The 22,471-nt window shown below is 39.7% G+C and overlaps 2 protein-coding genes across 2 annotated transcripts in view; one reads left to right on the top strand and one right to left on the bottom strand.

Moving 5' to 3' along the window:
* dnajc9 (DnaJ (Hsp40) homolog, subfamily C, member 9) overlaps window positions 1–650 on the bottom strand; it is a 217,781-nt gene extending 217,131 nt beyond the window's left edge. The window contains exon 1 of the mRNA XM_056245823.1: window positions 635–650. The gene's annotated coding sequence lies outside the window, so the exon portion shown is untranslated. The remainder of the gene's footprint in view (window positions 1–634) is intronic.
* A 2,992-nt stretch (window positions 651–3,642) lies between these two features.
* Window positions 3,643–20,974, top strand: fam117ab (family with sequence similarity 117 member Ab). Its single transcript, XM_056245825.1, has 8 exons — window positions 3,643–3,960; window positions 4,849–5,003; window positions 6,737–6,856; window positions 7,789–7,875; window positions 18,469–18,582; window positions 18,771–18,921; window positions 19,957–20,077; window positions 20,240–20,974. Exons 1-8 carry the CDS (start codon window positions 3,858–3,860, stop codon window positions 20,418–20,420), a joined length of 1,032 nt encoding a protein of 343 aa, XP_056101800.1. The 5' UTR covers window positions 3,643–3,857; the 3' UTR covers window positions 20,421–20,974.
* The last annotated feature ends 1,497 nt before the right edge of the window (window positions 20,975–22,471 follow it).

Consider the following 22,471-nt stretch of genomic DNA (forward strand, 5'->3'; position numbering starts at 1 on the left):
ACGTATCCCCCTCGAGAGGACCTGCCCTCAAAGCTCTGTGTGCCTTGCCCTTGACATCAGGACTTTTTGCCAGCAGCCTTCCGAGTGGAAATGACAGTCCTCAGATCTGCCCACTCCCTGGAAGACTGCGGCTGAGACCGTTGTCTCGACCTCACGACTCCCTGAAAGGGAGCTTAAGCAGCAACGCTCTCTTTTTGCTATGTACACCCTGAGCTCCGCCCAGGCTGAGGTTGAGAAACAGCCACGGGGCAGGGAATAAACTGAATGTCACCAACTGCTTCTTTGCTTCCTGAAACCTCTCAACAACGGTATTAATGGCGTCACAGAAGTGAGTGAGCCAGAGTGAGCAACCCAGAGTGAGCAATTTGGGTGTCCAAATGAAAAGCTTTATCCCTTTCTTTATTGCCCAATAGGTTGAGACACGGGTGCCTCTACGTGGCCGAATGAGTGGGTCATCGAATGGCCGAGGGAGCGGGTCATCTGCTTAGTGGTGCGGAGAGCCAAATCTGTGGCCCACCGGAGTTCTTTTACAGCCTCTGGGCCAATTCCCTTGCCTACATCCAGGTCTTTAAGAAGGTCAGCCTGGTATGTCTGTAACACCGCCATGGTGTGCAGACAAGCACCAGCCTTACCTGCAGCAGCATAGGCTTTGCACACCAACGCAGATGTAACCCCACAGGGCTTGGTGAGCAGCGTTGGAGCCTTCAGAGACAGTGCCTATTCAGGGGAGAGATAGTTAGCTAACGTCTCCTTAACCTTAAAGGACAAGTTCGGTATTTTACACTTAAAGCCCTGTTTTAAGATCGTTTCTGATGAAATAGAACGGTTAAGATTGAAATTTGGACACATGCTGCTGGCCCGAGGGGGTGGTGCTACCACAGAAACCGAAAATTCTCGGGCCAGCAGCATGTGTCCAAATTTCAATCTTAACCGTTCTATTTCATCAGAAATTATCTTAGAACAGGGCTTTAAGTGTAAAATACTGAACTTGTCCTTTAAGCATTGCCCCATACCCATGCAATAGTTGGACAAAGCAGGAGTGTAAACACAAGCCGAGTACGGTTTTAATCAGTATCTTGAGACCTCAGTGTGGAGATCTGGAAAAAATGGAAGGCAGAGGTTGTGCTCTACCAAAGAGGAAGTACTCATCCAGTTTACTTTTCCTGTGCACTTCCTGGTCCTCGGCTGGCCAATCAAGGGATGGCATTTCCTCTAATTGCTTACCTACTGCTTACCTAACCCTAAAGCTAAAAAACATGTCTAAAATTTTGTATTGTCTGTATAATTGGAGGGTTCATTTAATTTCTTGTTCTCATCCATCTTTGTGTTTCAATGTTTTTTCTGGCCTTCTCTGAAGAAAATGTGAGTAGAATTTGCTTTGGTGTTGCCTGAATGTTCTTTTTAAGTGTTTTTAGTATGTTGCTGTGTGGTAAAGTTTGGTAAAGGCTCATATCAAAGTTATGAAAAAACGTTCTTCCTGTAATGTTAATAGAATGTTCATTCAAAGTTATCCAGTCTATTAATGTTCTCAAAATTATATCCCATTTTGAACATTCAGGAAACAATCAGAAATAACTTAATGGGAACATTAGCATATCGTTCTTAGAACATACTTTTGCTAGCTGGGGTGTTCTGGGTGGTTGATACAATCTCAGATATATACATAACTTCCTGGTGTCTCATTTGCATGGAACACATCATTCTTATCTAATTCAAACCTGTTCCTCAACCAGATGTCACTCTTTATTATTACAACATGGCTTGTATTTAAGGTCACCATGACCCAGGGGTCAAACCAAGAACAAGTGTCAATTATGGGTCAAAGGTCAGCATCATTTGTCCACTGTGGATTGTTGCAGTAAAAGAACCAAAAAAAAGATGTCTAAATGCAAAATGGGGACCAGTGGTTCAAAATAAGCTTACCAAAAAGATGTGACACTTGATTAATTTGCAGCAGTGTGAAGCTAAAGAATGACTTTTGATCTTCAAAATAACTAAATTCTAAGAGAAAGACAAAGAGTAAAAGAAAAAGCCCTACAACGCACAATTTTCCTCATGTGAAACATGATCTAAAAGTCTCTCAGTATTCATATTCCTAAAATTATCTGCAATTCTAAAATATGAAAATTTAATGTAAACCACAGATAACAAAATCTCATTTATTTTAAAGAAAGACAATAAAAGCATACTTTTCAAACCCCAAAAAATTACAAAAAAACAAGTTAGTGTACAAACCACAGAACAGCTCTTCTGCAAAAATGGGCATATTCAGAAGGTGTTATCTCACACAAGCTCCACCCTATGCAAACCACCACTGATTGCACTCCCTGGTCTTCAGACATTGGAGGAAGGTTATCTTCAACAATACATGCTGAAGACACCCACAGGGACGGGACTGTTACACCCTTGGAAGAAATGCACTTCTATACATACAGTAGATATGAAAAAAATATAAAGCAGTTTAATTATGTAAATGAACGTTTTACTCACAATTCAATGTAATAGTTTCCAAAACAATTATACAATATTATTGTATAAGTGTGTAGTATTGCCTAATGCACTGAACAGAATAGGCTACATTAGACAACAAAGAAAGAATCTAAAGGAATAGTTCACCTGAAATGAACAATTTGTTATAATTTTTTTTCTTCTTCTAGTCTTTTGATTCTGAAATCATACCAAAGCTTTGTATGCCCTCAACTATACTTTAAAATCTATGAAAGCTTGTTTCTGCCACGGAATAAAAAATATAAAAAGGTAATTGCAACTTCATCCCACAGTTATGACTTTTTCCGCAAATGGAGTTTAAATCTCACAATTCAGACTTTATTATTCACAATTGCGGGTTTGTATCTCGCAATTCTGAGAAAAAAGGTCAGCACTGGGGGCTTAACTCGCAAGTTCGAATCATAAACTCGCAAGTTCGAATCATAAACTCGCAAGTTCGAATCATAAAGTCGCAAGTTCGAATCATAAACTCGCAACTGCGAGAAATTCTGACTTTTTTCTCAGAATTGTGAGATATAAACTTGCAATTGCAAGAAAAAATGTCCGAATTGTGAGATAAAATGTCGCAATTACTTTTTTTAATTGCGAGTTTATATCTCACAACTTACCTTTTTTTTTTATTTGTTACTTCATGGCAGAAACAAGCTTCCATACTAATCTCATTTGCACTTGTACACATTCAACATGCATTGCGACTGATTTGAAGACAATGACATCAAACATCATTGCTTCAGCTTTTGTCAGTTTTGTCATCGGTACACTAGCATGGCATCAGAACTAAAAAAAAAGCGACTCAAAGCCATACAACTTTTATTTTATGCGGTTTCTTGTAGTAGGCCTAGGCCCTACTGCACTCTAGCAGAGTTTGGCAAGTAGCCTATTTGCATAGAAGTATCAGAATACTTTATTGTTTTGTGTGGGTGTCAATTAATACACTGCAAAAAATTGCTGCACTGTATTTAATTTTTAAGATCAAGCCAAAATAATGTTTAAGTTAAATACTTGTTAATGTTAATATGGTGTATTTCTGGATGGCCATTTCTTTTAGCCAATCAAAGGGCGAATTCGGAAGGTATCCGCCCACTTCCTAAACTGAATGAAAGATCCGACAGAGCGTTTCGATAGGCAGAGTTCGGTTCACTCAGTTCAGTCAGTCGGTATTTGTTGACCAGCAGAGTAACTTACTCTCAACTCGTATAATTATACGAATAATTAAGCATATCTTGTAGTTATCTGTCTAGTTAAGAAACTAGATGTTTGCACGCGTCGTCTTCTACGCAGTTTTGTTATGTAACTACACAGACAAAAAGAATCGTATTAGCCTATGACGCCAGAGTGTTTGTGGAGAAATGAAGATGTCCAGGAGCGGATCAGGTCTCCAGCCTCTTAAAGCTACTGTTCCCTTCACACTGCACAAAGCAGCTGGAGCTGCCGTCACAAATATCACTTCAGGTGAAGTATATAATACACATCAGTGACTATCACACATGATCTGAGCCACTAAATGTCCTTGAAGATTAACAGGAAATGATTGAGTTTGAAAACACATTATTATTAGAATTTTTTTTTTTTTTCATGTGCTTTAAACTATCTAAACCTATACATATATTGTTTTATTACGCTTATTTGAGCATTAAACTGTTTGGGCTTTAAAGCTTGAAATAAAGAAGCTTTTTTTGATGATAAAAAAAAGTATTTTATGAAGCAAGGCATTTTTATGACATTTGGAGAAGAATAAAGAAGAAATATTTTCGATATTTCACTAATCAAATAATACAACACTGGTGACACTGATCATGTGAACTCCTTTGTACTAAATGTCACATTTTCTTGCTTCCAGTGAAGCTCAAAATGCTCTTTGAAACCATTTTTTACAGTCTATGTTTGAAACATCTCAAGTCATGGTGGAAAACATGATCTGGTTTTGTTCGTGTCAGCTAACAGTGTTATCGCCATTAAAGCAAAAGACAGACAATCTAAATGCTAAGACATTGTGAAATTCAGGTTAATCTTTTTGTCATATTTTAGAGATTCCATTGTATGTAATACATAATGTATACTATATCTTTTTCATATCCAGTAATTCAATAACTTTTATGATCTATTCTAGACCAGTGAATAGTGAAGTTTAATACAAAAGAGGACATAGGAGGAAACTTGCAAATTGCAATACACACATTTATAAGAACAAGATGTTTAAAAGCATGTTTCCTCATTGAAGTGAATAGATAACTCCTAAGCATTGGATTTCTCTCCATGCAATATACAGTGATCACTTTGATTTCAGGTTTTTTGTCTAAAACCTTTTTATTCAATACACAAGCTTTCTTGGTTCCTCAGGTGATTGGACCAAAGCCGAGTGGTGTTTGCAGACTCGGATCCGGCGCACACTATCTTTGGATGCGATTGTGGGGCCGTACTTGCAAGGCCAGTGGCCCAAAGTGGGAGACAAACACAGTCCCAGCAGACACGGCAGGGAAGATAAATCCACACAGGTGAATTGTTTCAATGTCCTGGCTGACGACGCTAAATACGGGTGTAAACGGGGTCTAAAAGGTTTTGAGCTTGTCCACTTTCGACCACTTCCAGAGGTAGTCGAAAGCGCATTCGACCGGATTGCTTTCGTAGTGTAGACGCTCATTTGGTAGAATGCGTTCGAACAGCCACAAAATGCGTAAACATTATGGGAAGTGCCCTAGCCAGACAGGATTTAAATTTTGTCAGCTGGAGACCCAAGTTTGGTTTGAAGACGAAAAACGTACCAAGCACAATGTTCTCTCACCATTTCTGATTTCTAACAGACACTCACAGCGTTTGGTGTGGTCTTGTCTATCAGAGCAGTAACGAAAGCTGATGCTCTCCTTATGTTTTTCCATTGTCTGTCTGCATTCATATGTAAATTGCACAAGATTATTTTGTCCATTAGATCTAAAGATCTTAAAAAAAAATTCTTCCCTCAAAGAAATCAGGACAGAAGTTGTTGAAAGTGGGCAAAAGAGATGGATTAAAATACCAGGTGTAAACAGGAATGTGTCTCCCTTGTTTACTTGTGATCCAACCAAAACGCATCTTAATACCAGGACTGGTGTAAACAGGGCCTGCCTTAGAATCAACATCAGTTTCAGGTGCCCTGATCACAAGTGGATACGTTTACCAACAGTGTGTGTCAGCTGGCTCATCCAAGACTTATGTTAATAACAGTGTAAACAGAGCCATGCAGTACCATGGTAAATACCAGAGGTCCATTGTATCTTCGGACACCATCACTGTACCGTGGTGTGCACAAACTAGGCTATTACATCACAGCCTATGATTTACTGCAATCACTATGAACTTTAACCCTCAACTCAGCTGTGAAGGGAAGTAGGCACATTAGCTTTTTATTTTTAAATATCATCTGTTTTCTGTTCCTTATAATATGAGCCAAAATTTCATGCTTCCTTTTATATTGTTGACTTAAGACTGTTAAAATTACCTTATAAATTAGTCTCTCTAAGGTAAATGTATTTTCTTTGCTTGTGATGCTGGTTAATAACAAAATTTCTGATTGTACTAGTTCACCCAAAAATGAGAATTGTCTTATTTTACTCAACCTAAGGCAAAATTAAACAAATCATTAGTTGAAAATCCTTATTGATTTGTTAGGGGGATATGGTGGCTTCAGCCCTGGTTCCAAAATCGTTCATCCATGAAACAAGAAGACATTTAGTGGAATGTTCACAAAGCTGTTTTTCCATAGGATGAAAGCATGCAGGAAAGGCAAGAAGATCTTTTCTTTTGCATTGTGATGTACATCCGCGTGTAACGGTTTATCAAAAAATAGAAAAAAATACTTGATTTTATTTATTGGTTGATTGGATTTTGAGATGTGGGCTTTGCACTCATAAGTGGAAGCAGATGAACACAAGCCTGCAGAGGCAGGGTTTAAGTGGACTAAATGATTGGAGAAGTCCTGCAAACATGTACGTCAGCAGTCATTTCCACCGGAAGATCCAGTTATGACATTTTGATGAAACATTATGAGGTCAAAAAACAAACAAATAAACATACAATCGTTCCCAATAAGATCTATAACATGCAATTATAAAATGGATGGGGTGAATTTTCATGTCATGCCAACTTTAAAATAAGGCCAAAAATGCAGCACAACACAATTGCTGTCTAAGCAAAATAAAATGTTTAAAGTGTAGTTTTATGTATTTATGATGACTGTTATTTTTTGTAAAAGACACCACATGCATGGTTAGCTGGAGCTGAAACAACAGCTGTTGGATTTCACAAACGCTCCGCATCATGGGGAAATTCAGAACATCTCCAGGATGGAAGGGACATGTGTGCAGGTTCATCGGTAAGCCATACATCAAATTAGGGCTGGGCGATATGGAGCAAAAAATATATCTCGATATATTTTGCTATATCTCGATATACGATATACATCTCGATATTTTTACAGGAAAAATAACCCAACAAAAACTACTGCCAAAAACAAATATGCCAAATACCACAGTCTTTTTTTTATTGGAGTGCAAAGAGGTAGGCAGTTCATGTAGTCCAAAGTGCTTCTGCGTCATAAAAAAAAAAAAAAAATCCTGTTTACAAAAATAATAATTCAACGACGGCAATGGCCAGGGTTGCCACCTGTCCCGTTTTACCGGGATTGTCATTCTTTTTAATAACCTGTCCCGGGAAATTTATCCACTTTTCGAAAGGCTGTGTGAATATGTATGTTCAAACCGTGTAGCGCGCGCACGGCAGAGAGGGACAGAGAGCGAGAGACCTTGCGTGTGTTTGCTAGTGTGCGTGTGTGCCTCAAGAAGTGCATGTAAGACAGCATTTAAGACGATTTTTTTTAGACGAGTTCTGTAGCCTCCGGGCTAGTTGCGGGCGCCGCCATGTTGAATGAGACAACACGCGAGGGGAGGGGGAACAAAAGCAAGGAGGCGGGGGCGAGCACAGCGCACTGAGCGCAGAGAAGGCAAAGCAGCGAAATTAAATATAAACAATATATTGATATATACGATATGTCAAAATCCATATCGTGTTTAAAAAATATCTCGATGTATTTTAAATATCGAGATATCGCCCACCCCTACATCAAATTAAACATGCCACTTCAATTCTGTTATGGAAATTGTTTGAAACTATAGAAAGTTCATGTGTGTTGACTCATGGAAAATGTATTACTCTATATCACACTACATAGGTCTGTATATGTGAGTAAGAAAATGTCTTCTGTTTTTCTGCTCTTTTTTTGTCCTTACACTGTTTTTTTTTTCTAAGTTTTCCAAGCTGAAACAACAACTGCAACAGAAGCAAAGGTCAGGTTTTCCAGTTGGCAACCAAGAGAAACTGCACAACCAACATCAGGTACTAATACACACACACAATCATTCTCTCTTTCTCGCTGTTCTATGCTCCCTGGTTCCTCATTCACAATCCCCATTTCTCTTTTCAACCTGAACATAAGATTAAACTGAGTTATTTGGAATTTGTCTAATTGTGGTTTAATTTTATTAAGGCAGCGGATATTTGTGAAAAAGCTAAGTGTAAATAGTGTTAGATTCTATTTATACTTAATCCAAATAGTGGCAGATACTATTTGCATCTCAGTGTATTGTTGTACATTATAAAACAGTAGAAGATACGGTATCTCCGATTTAACCAAGATCACCAAAGTTAAAATACAAATCCAGTGAGTGTATACCAGAATACCAGGAAGAGGGAGTTGGTTGGCAAGGGCTTTTAGCTCTGCATGTAGCACCACATCCAGTGGTACCCTTAATTAAATATACCCATTAGGCACTTATTTCCACTTTTCGAATATTTTCTTCATTATTATTTTGAATGAACACCTCTCTGAGCTGATATGCGATAAAAAAACGGAGAAGAGTGGGATCGGAAAAAGGTGGATTCAAACTCTTGTCGGTCGCAGCAAAAGCTAAATTCACTATTCTTACTCATGCCACTGTTCGTTATCAAACAGGTTTCTTTTGTAAATTTTCCCTGTCTCAACCATACAATTGTGGGCGAAGTTAGTGTAAATAGCCTCTGCCAACAAGGCAGGCTATTTGCACTTAGTGTTTTATTAAATGTTGGCTAGTCTCTTGTAGCCAGACCTTCAGACTGACGGCAGAAGTTGCATGAAAGCCCTTAAGTTAAGAAAACCCTTAGTTATAAGGTTAAGGGCTCCCTTAGTGAAACATAGGTTGCAAGAAAAAACGCTACGGTTACTAACATAACCTCAGTTCCCTGAGATAATGGGAACGAGCATTGCGTCGATGTTTTACGCATATGGAGAAACTGTTTTCTCAGAATACTGAAGCCTGATTGGTTCACTTCTGTGCTTTTCACAGACAAATGGCTTTTTAGCTCACCAGAATCGGCAGGGTCGTCTGCCTATTAAAGTTGTGCTAAAAGGCCATTTGAGTCAGAATTTCTCGACTGAATAGCAATAGCGTCGACTCGTCTCATATGCTCAGTAGCACGGCAGCTTACACAATGATCGTTCCTGTTATCTCTTGGTCTTTAGTGAGAGAGGCTGGAGGTCCCTTCTCAGTGGGATTGGCCATTGTGCTGCAGACAGCAGCTGAACCATTCCCGGGAACCACGGGTGGTTCTGCCAGAGTGGTGCCACGAGTAAGACTGAGCATCTGTCCTCTCTCATTCAGCTGATGACCTGAGGGAGCAGTGCTACCGGATCTGGATATGAAAGTAAGCGTCCTTCAGATCCACTGAGACAAACCAATCCCCTGGGCAGATCTGTGAGAGGATTTGTTTCAAAGTTAGTATTCTGAACTGCCTCAATCTCAAGTCGAGGATGTGCCTGAGGGCACCATCCTTCTTGGGGATGAGGAAGTAGAGGCTGTAAAAGCCTGTGGGCAGCGGGGACCTTTTCTACCGCACCCTATGCTAGCAGAACCTGTGTCTCGGCTTGGAGGACATGAGAGTTGGCATCCGAGACCGAAGTGTAAGTCACACCCCTGAAGCGGGGGGGTCTGCAAGTGAATTGGAACGAGTAACCCCTTTTTATCGTATCTAAAACCTAATTCGACACACCTGGAATGGCTTCCCAAGCCTCCACTAGAAGGAAACGCTTGGGAAACGGGTAGCGCTTCGCTGGGTGGAAGCCCTGCTTAAACTTGGGATCTGCTTTCTGCTGGGGCTGAGTGGGTGTGGAAGCCGGCTTGGCGTGCTGCTGAGTCAACATCGATTTAGGATAACTTGAAGCAGCCGAGGAACTTGCTGCAACTCTTTGGCAGAAAATGGCGCGTCACCGGCGATGTCTTCTGTGCTGCCGAATTTTTTTTGTGTCGCATGTGACGGTGATGCAGAAGCTATAAAAGGACGCCGGATCATAACAGCGTTAGCTTCTGTTCTTCAAGCGTTCTGTGTGACTGTGTGTCTTTTTTGGTGTTGTATTGTCTGTTATATATATATATTTCTATGGCGACCAAGGAGAAACAATATAGGCAGTGTGTGTCCCCTTGCCCGCGCTATTTGAGCGAGGGTAACACACACTCGCTTTGTGTTGTTTGTCTGGGAGTGGAGCATGCACTTGAGGGCTTGAGGTCTTGAGGGCGCTGTCTGTGCTAACTGTGACCAAATGCCCCTGAGAATGCTCCGCTCCTGCCTGTGCCTGTTCGATGAATCAGGCCAGGCACGCGCTACCCATGGATCAGGTCCCGCGTCTGTCGAGGCAGCGCGGCGCTTGCATTCATGGGGATCGCTGAGGGAGTTGGTTGATAATGTTGAGACGGCCTTGGCTCACATCGGTTTTCAGCGAACGCAAATCGGAGTGTCCGCGCGAAGATATATCTGCCCTGTCGAGTTCACTTCCTCTCACGAGGCCTGTAGAAAAAATAAATCTGTTAGTTCCTGCCATTCAATTGCTTCAGGTCACCGAAATCCCAAATATAACACCAGAGGTCAATCTCGAGAGACTGGTCCCCCTAGTAGATTTTCTAGACACCTGGAAAGATCTTCAAATATATATATCACTGGGTCCTGCGCACAGTGGAAAAAAGGGTACAGAATTCAGTTTGAGTATCGTCCACCAAAGTTCAGTTGGGTTGTGCACACACTGGTCAGCCCTGAGCAGGGTCAGGTCATGGAACAAGAAGTTCAGTCCCTCTTAGTAAAGGAAGCCATAGAGCAGGTTCCTCCTCAAGAGAGGGAAGCCGGGTTCTACAGCCGGTACTTCATATTTCCCAAGAAGAATGGGGGGTTACGTCCTATAATAGATCTCAGGGTATTGAACCGATCTCTGAGGAGAGACAGGTTCAAAATGCTAACTATACCTATTATCGTGAGTCAGATCAGGTCCGAGGACTGGTTTGTCACGATAGATCTAAAAGATGCTTACTTCCACATATCCATCCTTCCCCAACACAGGAAGTTTCTAAGGTTCGCTTTTGGGGGAAAAGCGTATCAATACAGAGTTCTTCCATTTGTCCTAGCACTGTCACCTCGCACCTTCACGAAATGCATGGATGCTGCCCTTGCTCCATTGAGACTTCAAGGCTTTCTCATCCTCAACTACATCGATGACTGGTTCATTCTGACTCAGTCAGAGGAGATGGCAGTTCAACATTGAGATGTTGTTCTGAATCATCTAAGGTGCTTGGGATTAAGATTCAATGTCAAGAACACTTTGGGTCACCTAAGAAGGGTTCCCCTGCTTCAAAGCAAACTATCAGCAGATGGATAGTAGAAACAATTTCTTCAGCTTACGAGGCACGCAGCTTGCCTTCGCCTCTTCTGATAAGAGCTCACTCAACCAGAGGAGTGGCTACCTCTAAAGCTCTACTAGCAGGAGTTTCCCTTAAAGAGGTCTGTGATGCTGCAGGCTACACCGGGCTGGAGAAGGGTTTCCCTGCTTCAAAGCAAACTATGCCCAATGCCCTCTACACCGGCTACACAAGATCTCTCGTCTTGAGTGTGCCAGATTGCTTCACAGCAGGGCATATATCTCTCAGTGTGGCACAGTGGGCATTTCGTTCCCCAATGTGTCGATTCTCGACGCAGCACGAGTTCCCTCGAAAGGGAACGTCTCGGGTTACGATTGTAACCCTCAGGGAACGAAACGCTGCGTCCCTCGGCCACACTTCTCGCGCTCCTGAGAACGACTTGCTTCGACCAATCAGAAGCTGACGCTGTTATGATCCGGCATCCTTTTATAGCTTCCGCATCACCGTCACATGCGACATCACGGGTGACGTCATGACGCAACACCAATCAAGATTGGACTAGTTCCATACAGGCTTCAGACACATCACTCTGAAGGCGTTCCCCAATGTGTCGATTCTCGACACAGCGTCTCGTTCCGTAACCCGAGACGTTTTCCCCCCATCTTTCAAGAATTTTTTTTTTTTGTCCTTGGTCCAGTTTGGTTTAGATTTCTTGTTTGCAGTAACCTACAGTAAAGCTGCTTAGCACACAGGACTAGGCATCAAGCCGCGTCACGTCTTGGACACCAAACACGTCATTCTGTCCTTTCGTGCTTCAAGGCTGCAAAAAATCTGTGAATCTAATCACCAAACAGGCAAAGTGGCATTGATGTGTGAGTACAATACAGTAACAGCGAGCTGGACAAGTATAATGTAATTTTATGAAAGACTATTTGAGTGGCGCGGCAAGATTTTGAGCATCCTTGGGTGTCGTAGCTGGACTCATAGAGATGTGCTCGAATTTTAGGACGCTCTGTCATCCGTCAGATCGCCTTTAATAATTTCCATAACTCAAATATTGTAGTACAGCTGTATAGGTTAGTAAATGTTAAACTTGTTTAAAAGTCAGTGGTCCATTATGTTCTGTTTATTGTGTGAGATTTCGTAACTATAGCAACCGCTTCTCCATTACCGTGTTTTGCCAGAAACTATCGCGAAATGCTTAGTATAAACACTTAGGTAAGGGTGACGTTTGTTGCAAAGCTCTTAAAGAAGTCCCTTGCCTCAGGGATTTTCCCCCTCAGGGATACCTTTAAGTCATACCACTTAAGAGGTTTCATGCAACCGGGCACTGGACTCCACCATTCCATTCATTGGCCAAGGTCCGCCCAAAAGTCTGACCGGCACGTGAAAATATAACGTCTATGTCCCTACAATAACAAACCAGCATTTAAAACTCTTGGACGTATTTTAAAAAGACTATAACATCTCCAAGATGTTAAATACCGTTTGACTAGTAACCAAAAATCCAGATCACAGTCTCTACTGCACCAATTTAATTGATATTAATACTAGTGTAGAACATTGCATAGAAACTGTGTCTATTCCTCGTTTATAAATCTACCGCGAGATCAAGAAAAAATCTAATTGTTATTAAAACAAAAAATCTCGCTATTAGTGAACAAAAACAATTTCTAAAGCTAGGTCTTCTAAACATTAGATCGCTCACACCTAAAGCCTAGTTCACACTACATGATTTTAAGCCCGATTTAAGCCCGATTTGCAAATCGTTGAGCTCGCCGACAGGTCAGGGTGTTATCGCGTGCAAATCGCGGGGGATTAGCGGGCGATGAACGCTCGCCAATCTGTTAGTATGAAAGAGCCAACAACGCATCAAAGACGCTCGCAGACGCCTCGCAGACGCGTCGCCGAGCCCAGAAAAATATCTAGCATGCTAGATATCCAGAGCTGTCGCATGACTCAAGCTCACGTGATGTCATGAGCTACAGCCAATCAGAGCAAGGCATGTTCGCTTGTTGTGTTCTTCTTCGTCTTCTTCGCTGGGTATTGGCGCGTGCTGTTTCGCGTCATTTCCGGTTCGTTTTATCGCGTGATTTTTCGTGACAAAACGTGGTTTGTAGACAAGATAGAATTGTTGGGTGACAGAGTTGTTGTCAACTCGTGTAGTGCGTTACCTCCTGTTGCGGTTCAATCACGTTGTGTCGTGTGGTGTGAACTAGCTCAACAACTTAAACACTCCTGATTTCACAGAGAGCAAGTCATGTAGTGTGAACCGCACAGTTCAGCCCGACGTTTTAAAATCATGTAGTGTGAACTAGGCTTAAGGCGGTTATTGTAAATTAAATGGTCACAGATAATAATTTCGACGTTCTGTGCCTTACTGAAACCTGGCTTAAACCAAATGATTATTTCGGTCTAAATGAGTCTACTCCGCCAGGATACTGTTATAAGCATGAGCCCCGTCTGATCGGTCGTGGCGGCGGTGTTGCAACAATCTACAGAGATATCCTTAATGTTACTCAGAAAACTCGTCATAGGTTTAATTCGTTTGAAGTACTTGTGCTAAATGTTACGCTCTTAGATGTAAGAAAAAAATCCCTATTATCTCTAGCATTGGCTACCGTATATAGACCTCCAGGGCCCTACACCGATTTCCTAAAAGAGTTTGCAGACTTTCTATCAGATCTATTGGTCAACGTCGATAAAGCATTAATTGTTGGAGATTTTAACATACACGTACATAATTCAAATGATGCGTTAGGGGCTGCGTTCACAGATTTATTAAACTCCTTCAGGGTCAAGCCAAACGTCACCGGACCAACTCATCGTCTTAATCATACACTCGATTTAATTATATCATATGGAACCGATCCAACCGATATAGATATCATTCCACAAAGTGATGATGTCACGGACCATTACATGGTAACTTGCATATTACATACTGCTGTAATATGTCATGCTGCGCCACGTTATCGACCAGGTAGAACAATTCTTCCATCCACCATAGATCATTTGTCAAATAGCTTATCTGATCTGACTCAGCTGCTGCCTGAACCCAAACAAACAGATGAACTAGACGAATTAACTAGCACTATGAGCTCCATTCTCTCTAGAACATTGGATATTGTTGCACCCATTAGATTAAAAAATGTCAGAGAAAAAAGTATAGCACCATGGTACAATAATACTACGTATGTTTTAAAGAGAGAAACCCGTAATTTAGAGCGTAAATGGAAAAAAACTAATTTAGAGGTCTTTAGAATCGCGTGGAAAGACAGTATGTCACGTTATAAAAAGGCCCTTAAAATGGCCAGGGCTGAGCACCTCAGCAAACTAATAGAAAACAACCGAAATAATCCAAGGTTTTTATTTAATACCGTGGCTAGACTAACAAATAAACAGACGTCGTCTGAACAAAATACCTCGTTACAGTTTAGTAGTAATGATTTCATGAACTTTTTCACCGAGAAAATTGAAAGCATCGGAATCACAATCGTAAACGCTCAATCTTTGCTCGCGCCTTATAATTCAGCCGCAATTATCACCCCGCAAGAACAATTACAATGCTTTACAACCATAGAACAAAAAGAGTTAAATAAACTTATCACTTCATCTAAAACAACAACATGTTTATTAGATCCTATACCAACTAAACTATTGAAAGAAGTGTTACCTATAGTAGAAGAGCCTCTTCTCAATATTATTAACTCATCTTTATCTTTAGGTCATGTTCCAAGAACGTTCAAGCTGGCAGTTATAAAACCTCTTATTAAGAAACCACAATTAGATCCAAATAACCTAGCAAATTACAGACTCATCTCAAATCTTCCATTCATGTCAAAAATATTAGAAAAAGTTGTCCGCTCAACTCGGCTCTTTCTTGCAAGAAAACGACATCTATGAAAAGTTTCAGTCTGGATTCAGGCCACATCATAGCACTGAAACTGCGCTTGTTAGAATCACAAATGATTTACTTTTAGCTTCGGACCAAGGCTGTATCTCAGTACTAGTTTTACTTGATCTTAGTGCTGCGTTCGATACTATAGATCACACAATACTCTTAGATCGACTACAACATTACACTGGTGTTCAAGGACAAGCATTAAGCTGGTTCAGGTCATACTTATCTGACCGCTACCATTTCGTCTACTTAAATGGAGAAAAATCGATCATAACTTCGGCAAACTATGGAGTGCCGCAGGGATCTGTGTTAGGCCCTTTATTATTCTCAATATATATGCTGCCACTTGGTAATATTCTAAGGAAACATGAAATTAGTTTCCATTGTTATGCCGATGACACTCAAATATATATTTCATCACGGCCAGATGAATATGCTAAATTATCCAAATTGACAGATTGTGTTAAAGATATAAAAGATTGGATGACGCGTAATTTTCTTTTATTAAATCCAGACAAGACAGAGGTAATACTTATCGGTTCTAAAAACCGTCCACAAAACCTTTCACTGCACAACTTTAACATATTAGGATGCCCTGTTACTTTATCCGCTACAGTAAAAGACCTGGGTGTTACATTAGACTGCAACCTGTCTTTTGAAAAGCATATTTCATATGTTACAAAAACAGCCTTTTTCCACCTTAGAAACATTGCTAAGCTACGTAATATGCTATCAGTCTCTGATGCAGAAAAGTTAGTTCATGCATTCATGACCTCGAGACTAGATTACTGTAATGCTTTATTAGCTGGTTGTCCTGCATCTTCAATAAACAAGCTACAGTTAGTCCAAAATGCAGCCGCTAGAGTTCTTACTAGATCAAGAAAATACGATCATATAACACCGATTCTATCATCACTTCATTGGTTACCTATAAAGTTCCGTATTAATTACAAGAAATTGCTTTTGACTTATAAAGCTCTAAATGGTTTAGCTCCAGTCTATTTAACGGATCTTCTATCGCCCTATAATCCATCGCACTCTTTAAGATCATTAAATTCGAGGCTTCTGGTCATTCCTAGGATATCCAGATCCACCAAAGGAGGGAGAGCATTTTCACATTTAGCTCCGAAGCTCTGGAATAGGCTTCCTGATATTGTTTGTTGCTCAGACTCGTTCTCCCAGTTTAAAACTAGACTAAAGACGCATCTATTTAGCCAGGCATTCATATAAATTTTTTATCTTACAGTTACTGTAAATTCGGCCTCTACTTCATAAACGCCAGAGGAGAACTGGCCCCGACTCTACCAAACTTGGATGTCTCTCTACAGCTCTACCAAACTTGGATGTCTTTTTTCAGTAATAAACAAAGACTGTTAAGTTGTTTTGATTGATACTGTGAAGCAGCTTTGATACAATCTGTATTGTGAAAAGCGCTATATAAATATCTTTGACTTGACTTGACTTGACTATGCTGTGAAATTCACATACTTCTGAAAATCCAGCATTTAGTTGATCCTGATAAGTGCTCATTGTCACAGTTGTAAACACGACGGCTTTCTACTTTTATGAGGGGGTCATAAATGCTTTGTTTCCAGGCGGATCATTAAAGAACGCGACACACACGTCTCCAGGAAATCATGTAGAAATCAGATGACGACTTCCAATTTTGTGTCCCTTATGCATCAGACGTTCGGTCCATGTGCGTGACTTCTGAGGCTGAGCCTAAATGTTGCTTGCATTTAAGGAGGGACCCCAGTCATATCCAAGGATCAAATCATAGAGACATCGTTTTTTTTTTTTTTACTTAGTTAGCAACCACCCAGAACTCCTAACAAAGCAATATGCTAACAGCCACTTACAACACCTTAGCAAAATGACAACACCCTAGAATAGTGACAGTGAGTTTTGCACAGGCAAACAGCCTTTACTTTTTATTTTAAAGATTTAAACATTTAGTTCTTATCTGTATTATTTATCTAGCTAGTTTTTGCGTGAAAATCTATGTGATTGCATTTCACGAATCAGTGTGCTACGACACATTTTTGCATATGCAATTAGAATAAGATCCTGTTTGTATTGTAGTTTAGGGGGCTCATTATTGGCTGTACCAAAGCTCATAAAATTCAAATGAGTTTAGTGGTCTGTGGGTGAAGCCTTCAAATGCACTCAAGTGATATATTCTGACACATGTACACAAATGTTAGAGGAAGTGTGGAGGATTGCAAAATGTAACAGGAAGAGTGGTTGTCAAAAGCTGTTCTGCTTTAACACATGCTGGCCTGCTGCAAACAGAATTCACACAATCCAGGGTTATTAATTTCAGATTTTTATTTCATTTTGTATTATGGTTCCTAATTCCAGTTTAGTTTTAGTTGGATATGAAGGTGTTTTTCTGACTATCGTCACTACATGTTTTAGCACCAAATTGAAGGTCATCCTTCTGCCACATGACATGGACAGCACTTTATTAGATTGGTACTGTAAACTTTGTATTATAAATGCTACTACAAGTTTTATTAAACACATGTACAACAATGCAGGAGACTGCAGTACTCACTGACAATGAAATGAGCAATAAATATTGTCAAGTCATCTTTAAAGTGATATCAGGAAAATTATTCAGACATTCAATTTGGCTGTACACTTGTACAGCAGCTCTAAAAGAAAAGTTTCATTTTTCAGCTGAAGTCAGTCCAGTGTTGATACAGTTCCGTGGTAAAGATCATCAATTATTAAATTAGTTAATTTCATCTTTGTTACATCCATCATTTATCTTCAGGGCATTAATGATTCAACTCCTTAAAGTGGATCCACTCAGGAACACATTGGAGAACAACTAGTTGCTGATAGATAGATAGATAGACAGACAGATAGACAGACAGACAGACAGACAGACAGACAGACAGACAGACAGACAGACAGACAGACAGACAGACAGACATACCAGGCTTAGTTAAATCAGAACATCCAGCATGGATTGAAAATATATAAAAACTGAAACCATCTTTTTAGTTTTTGTCTAATGCTCTTGCATATAAATAAACATTCAAACAAATCCCCCTTATCTTGGCTAACTTCATCTTTAATTGTGAGCATGAAATGTGTCATATCTGTGATGTGGTAATTTTCATCATTCGTACATTTGAAGATGTATTGCATGCCTTTAAAGTCTGTTTGTTGTTCACCTACAATTTGGGGATACAAATTTAGGAAACATAGGAAAACTCAGTTTCTGTTAATAAAGAATGTGGCCACTGACAATAGAAAGGATAAAACATATCATTAGCTCAATTTAAAACCAATAGATAAAAGTTGAAATGCCTTGTAATCATACTAGTACCAATATGTGTGCGTTTCCTGTCTTCTCAGTCCTCAGCTGCATCATTGACTCGACTGCCGTCACGTCTGCAACACAGTGAAGAGAGACTAGATCAGGAGCTGGAGAAAGTCTTCATACATTATTCACCTGTTGACCACTGTGGAGTAAGTTTCTTAACACTTTTCACTGTTTGAACTGATTATGAAGGCTGATGTCATGCTAATTTGCATATTATTTAAACTGGATAACCGTGCCCAAATGCTCAGTTTTTTTTGGTTTGTTTTTTTACAAACCTGCACAACTGGAAACGTTTGTAACTGTATTTGTGTTTTTCTTTTGTTTGTTTTTTTAGCTATATGAGGTTCCTGATGGCCACAGGGCTCCTGTTCCACACCTGAGCTCAAGGAGTGGGTTTCAGATCGAGTCTTCTTGTGTATCTTCCCAGTCCTCTTTATCTTCATTCACATCTTGCACTCCACAGCGCCCTTTAGATCTTGATACTGGTAGGTCTCTTTTTTTCCCCGAACTCACACTGTATATAACGGTGGACAGACGCCCCTGTTACCGGAGACAATCCTGGTTTTTGGTGTCCTGTCCCCGACTAAATCTATCAGAAACACCCCTCAAATACACAACAAAAAGCCCGACCCACATACTCTGCAGGTTACCAGAGCAATTTTGTAGTGATTATTTTCACCAACAGAGGGCTGCAAGCTAAGTAAAACTGTTTTACTTTTTGTACAGTATGTACTGTATACCAGGGCTTGAACAGGGTGTGTTTGTTGCGCACAAAATTTTAGACATTCCCAAAAAAGTTCAGCAACCACAGAGCAGTAATTCCCACACACATCTTAACTATATCACATGGGTGAAAGTATAACTTGATATAAAAAAAAAAAAAAAATTAACTAAACAGTTACACTTGCATCAATTACATTTACAGGAATAACTTTGTGCTCAAAATAAGTCTAAAATGCTAAATAATAAGCCTAATTAGGGCTTATTAAATGGTAAATATAATAGTGATATCGTGTATAATTTCTGGCCATCGGAGCTGCTATCAATGTGCGGGAGTCTCCCGGAACTTCCAGGAGAGATGGGATGTCTGGAAATGTTTTTATGACAGCTCCCATTTAAATGTTTATATTTCAAAACATTAGTAGAAACATAATTGTCATTAACACAATTATGTTAAAATGGTTCTTGAAAGGCACTTTTATAAATAAAATCTATTATTATTATTAAAATGTAATTTCTATAACATTATTATTAAGTAGCCTATACAAATCCGTTAATTTTAACCTTTAATATTATAGTAATGTACCAAATTGATATTATTAAAACCAGTTTGGGTTAGTTTCACTCACCAAATCATAATGATAATTAATTATAATAATAGAATGTTAGTATATGGAACTGACAACTATTAAAAAACATACAAGAAATATATTGTCGCATTTTTTTTTAAGTTTATAAACAACTTACTATGTATTCTTGTCTGATTTTAACTGACTGTGACCCTGCTCTGTCCTGCTCAGTTGGGGAGGTAAACTCATGTATCCTGATGTTGTCCTCATCACCACGGCCTAATAACAGCTACTGCTTCCAGAGAGATCCGCCAGAGGGCTGTGAGAGAGTCCGAGTGTGTGAAGAGAACGTGTAAGTAGGCATACCATGACAGGGTGTTGCTATGTGGTTGCTGAGGTGTTCTGAGTGGTCACTGCATTTTGCTTTGAACAACACTACTGTTTTTGTAGGTTTCCTTCACCTTGCATCATGTCTTTTTTTTTTTCTTTTTTTTCTTCCTATCCTCTTATTTAGCCCACCATGCTTGGATCAGGTGTATGTATCCTCTTGCCCCGACCCCAATAAAGTGAACTTCACCACACACACAGGCTCAGCCTTCTACCCTGTCAATCTCCCGAAGCCCCTCCTTCCTCCAGTGGACTTCCTGATCTGCAGCCTCTCAGTTTCTCCAGGGTCCTGCTGGGTGGGACAGTGATGACTTAATGAGAGAGAGAGAAGAAGTGACTGTGTCTTTAAAAACACTTGTGATGTTGTACTTGCTTCAGCATCCTTACTATTAAAAATAATATTTTTATTGTTGAACAGTGAAAAATGTATACATTTATTTTCCAATTTAAAAAGTGATTGTTATACGAGTAAATTCAATTTTAATTTCTTTAATGAGAGTGGTGAAAATATCCTGTTGGAATGGCAGACAGGATAGATTTATGGTTTAATAATAGGCAGTTTTATAAGAAAAAGGCTGTCCTTTGAATATTGAACAGGGAAGAATGAGTAGATGTGTTTGTTATATAAAGACAAATGGTACTATTAAGGCAATGCTTGTGTTTTAAATCAGTATTTTACCACCCAATTTTTATATTTGTACCTTAGCTTTATTTAGTTACAGTTATTGAAAACATCGGAAGAGGGTATTGTGGGTGGATTTCAGTGGGTATATTCATGTCATTGGATTTAAGGTGAATTCCAGTCATATTTACATTCACACTTTACATTTGTGCTTTTTACAAAAGTATATATTTTTTGTTTTAATAAATGTTAAAATAGTGTACCTTGAACATATAAATGTTAATTGTTTACTTGTATAGATGAATCTGGATATGAATGTAAGCTCAGTTGAGTGCTCTGTACTGTTTGCACATAAGTTTTTGCTAAACATAAGCTATATAATGTGGTGACGCACTATTTGACTTCAAAGTATTTCTTTATTCAATGTGCTCATTTAATGCACATGATTTTTGTTGTTGATGTTTTAAGCTTGGGTTAATATGCTTTATATTCAGCTGTATTAATTTGAACTATTGGCCTTCCTGTTGGGAAGTGCTTGGGGAAACTACATGCAAATTGATGATTCGTCAATCTTGTTTTATTATTATTCTTTTATTGCTATAAATCAATTCTTGCATGTCTACAGTATGTTTTGGCACCGATAAAGGAGAAATTAGTATCAATACAATAGTGAGTGAACAATTGTTCCATCTGAATTATAAGTGGGTGGGTTCTGAGAAATACTGTAGCAAACTGATTTTGAATGACAAGAATGTAAAAAAATATATATAATTCTTAAGTGCTAATCTCACGTCATGTAATCTACACTAAACAGAAAAACTTATTTGTGTACCCTTACAGTTTTTTCACAATTCAATTTCCAATCTGCTGCTGCAGCAAACGGAATGTTTCCATATGGCAATCAAATATGAATGTTCTCTTTTTTTCTTTCCCAGAACGTACTGGGAACAAAAAATTGCTAGTTGTTTCCCATGTGACTTGTCAAATGTCATTCATTTTCCTGAGATTATAGCAGCTAGTCCTGGTTTCACAGAGAGGGTTTAGATTAAGCCAGAAGTTAAAGGCTTAATTCACCCAAAAATGAAAATTGGCATCATTTACTCACCCTCATGTCGTCACAAACCTGTAAGACTTCCTTTCATCTTCGGAACACAAATGAAGATGTTTTTGATGAAATCTGCTTTCTGTCCTTCCATAGACAGCTAAACAATACCAATCTGACGCTTCAAAAACTTCATTAAGAGATCTTAAAACTAATCCATGAATTGAGCCGTTTAGTCCAAATTTTCTGAAGAGACTCTATGAACAGATTGAATTTAAGCTTTTATTCACATTGTAGTGACTCTGACAGGGTATCCGGAGAGATGTATCTAAATTAGCGAATCCCGATTTGCAAACAAAGGTCAGTTCTTCGTGAGTAAACAAAGGGGGCATTCTGTATACGACCCCCTTCGGGCATGTTAACCAGATTGGTGCCACTATGGCTAGCACATGACACATTTGGAACAAGCTAGCGTTGTCTTCAACAAATGGACAACCATTCGTACCTCGCCCCCCCCCAGCTGATTGGTGCCTTCATGCCAGAAGGGGCGTGAACCTAAGTGTCCTTAAAGAGACGCGCCGAGCTTCCCTAACGCCGCCTTCACACTGGCAGTTGAAATCATCTCCGATACGGCTCCGAAACGACCGGAAGTCATTCATTTCCTATGGAGATTCGCAGACCGCATGCGAATGGGT

The sequence above is a fragment of the Rhinichthys klamathensis genome, unplaced genomic scaffold, assembly GCF_029890125.1.
Source record: "Rhinichthys klamathensis goyatoka isolate OS25496 unplaced genomic scaffold, OSU_Roscu_1.1 h1tg000035l_1, whole genome shotgun sequence".
NCBI classification, from domain to species: domain Eukaryota; kingdom Metazoa; phylum Chordata; class Actinopteri; order Cypriniformes; family Leuciscidae; genus Rhinichthys; species Rhinichthys klamathensis.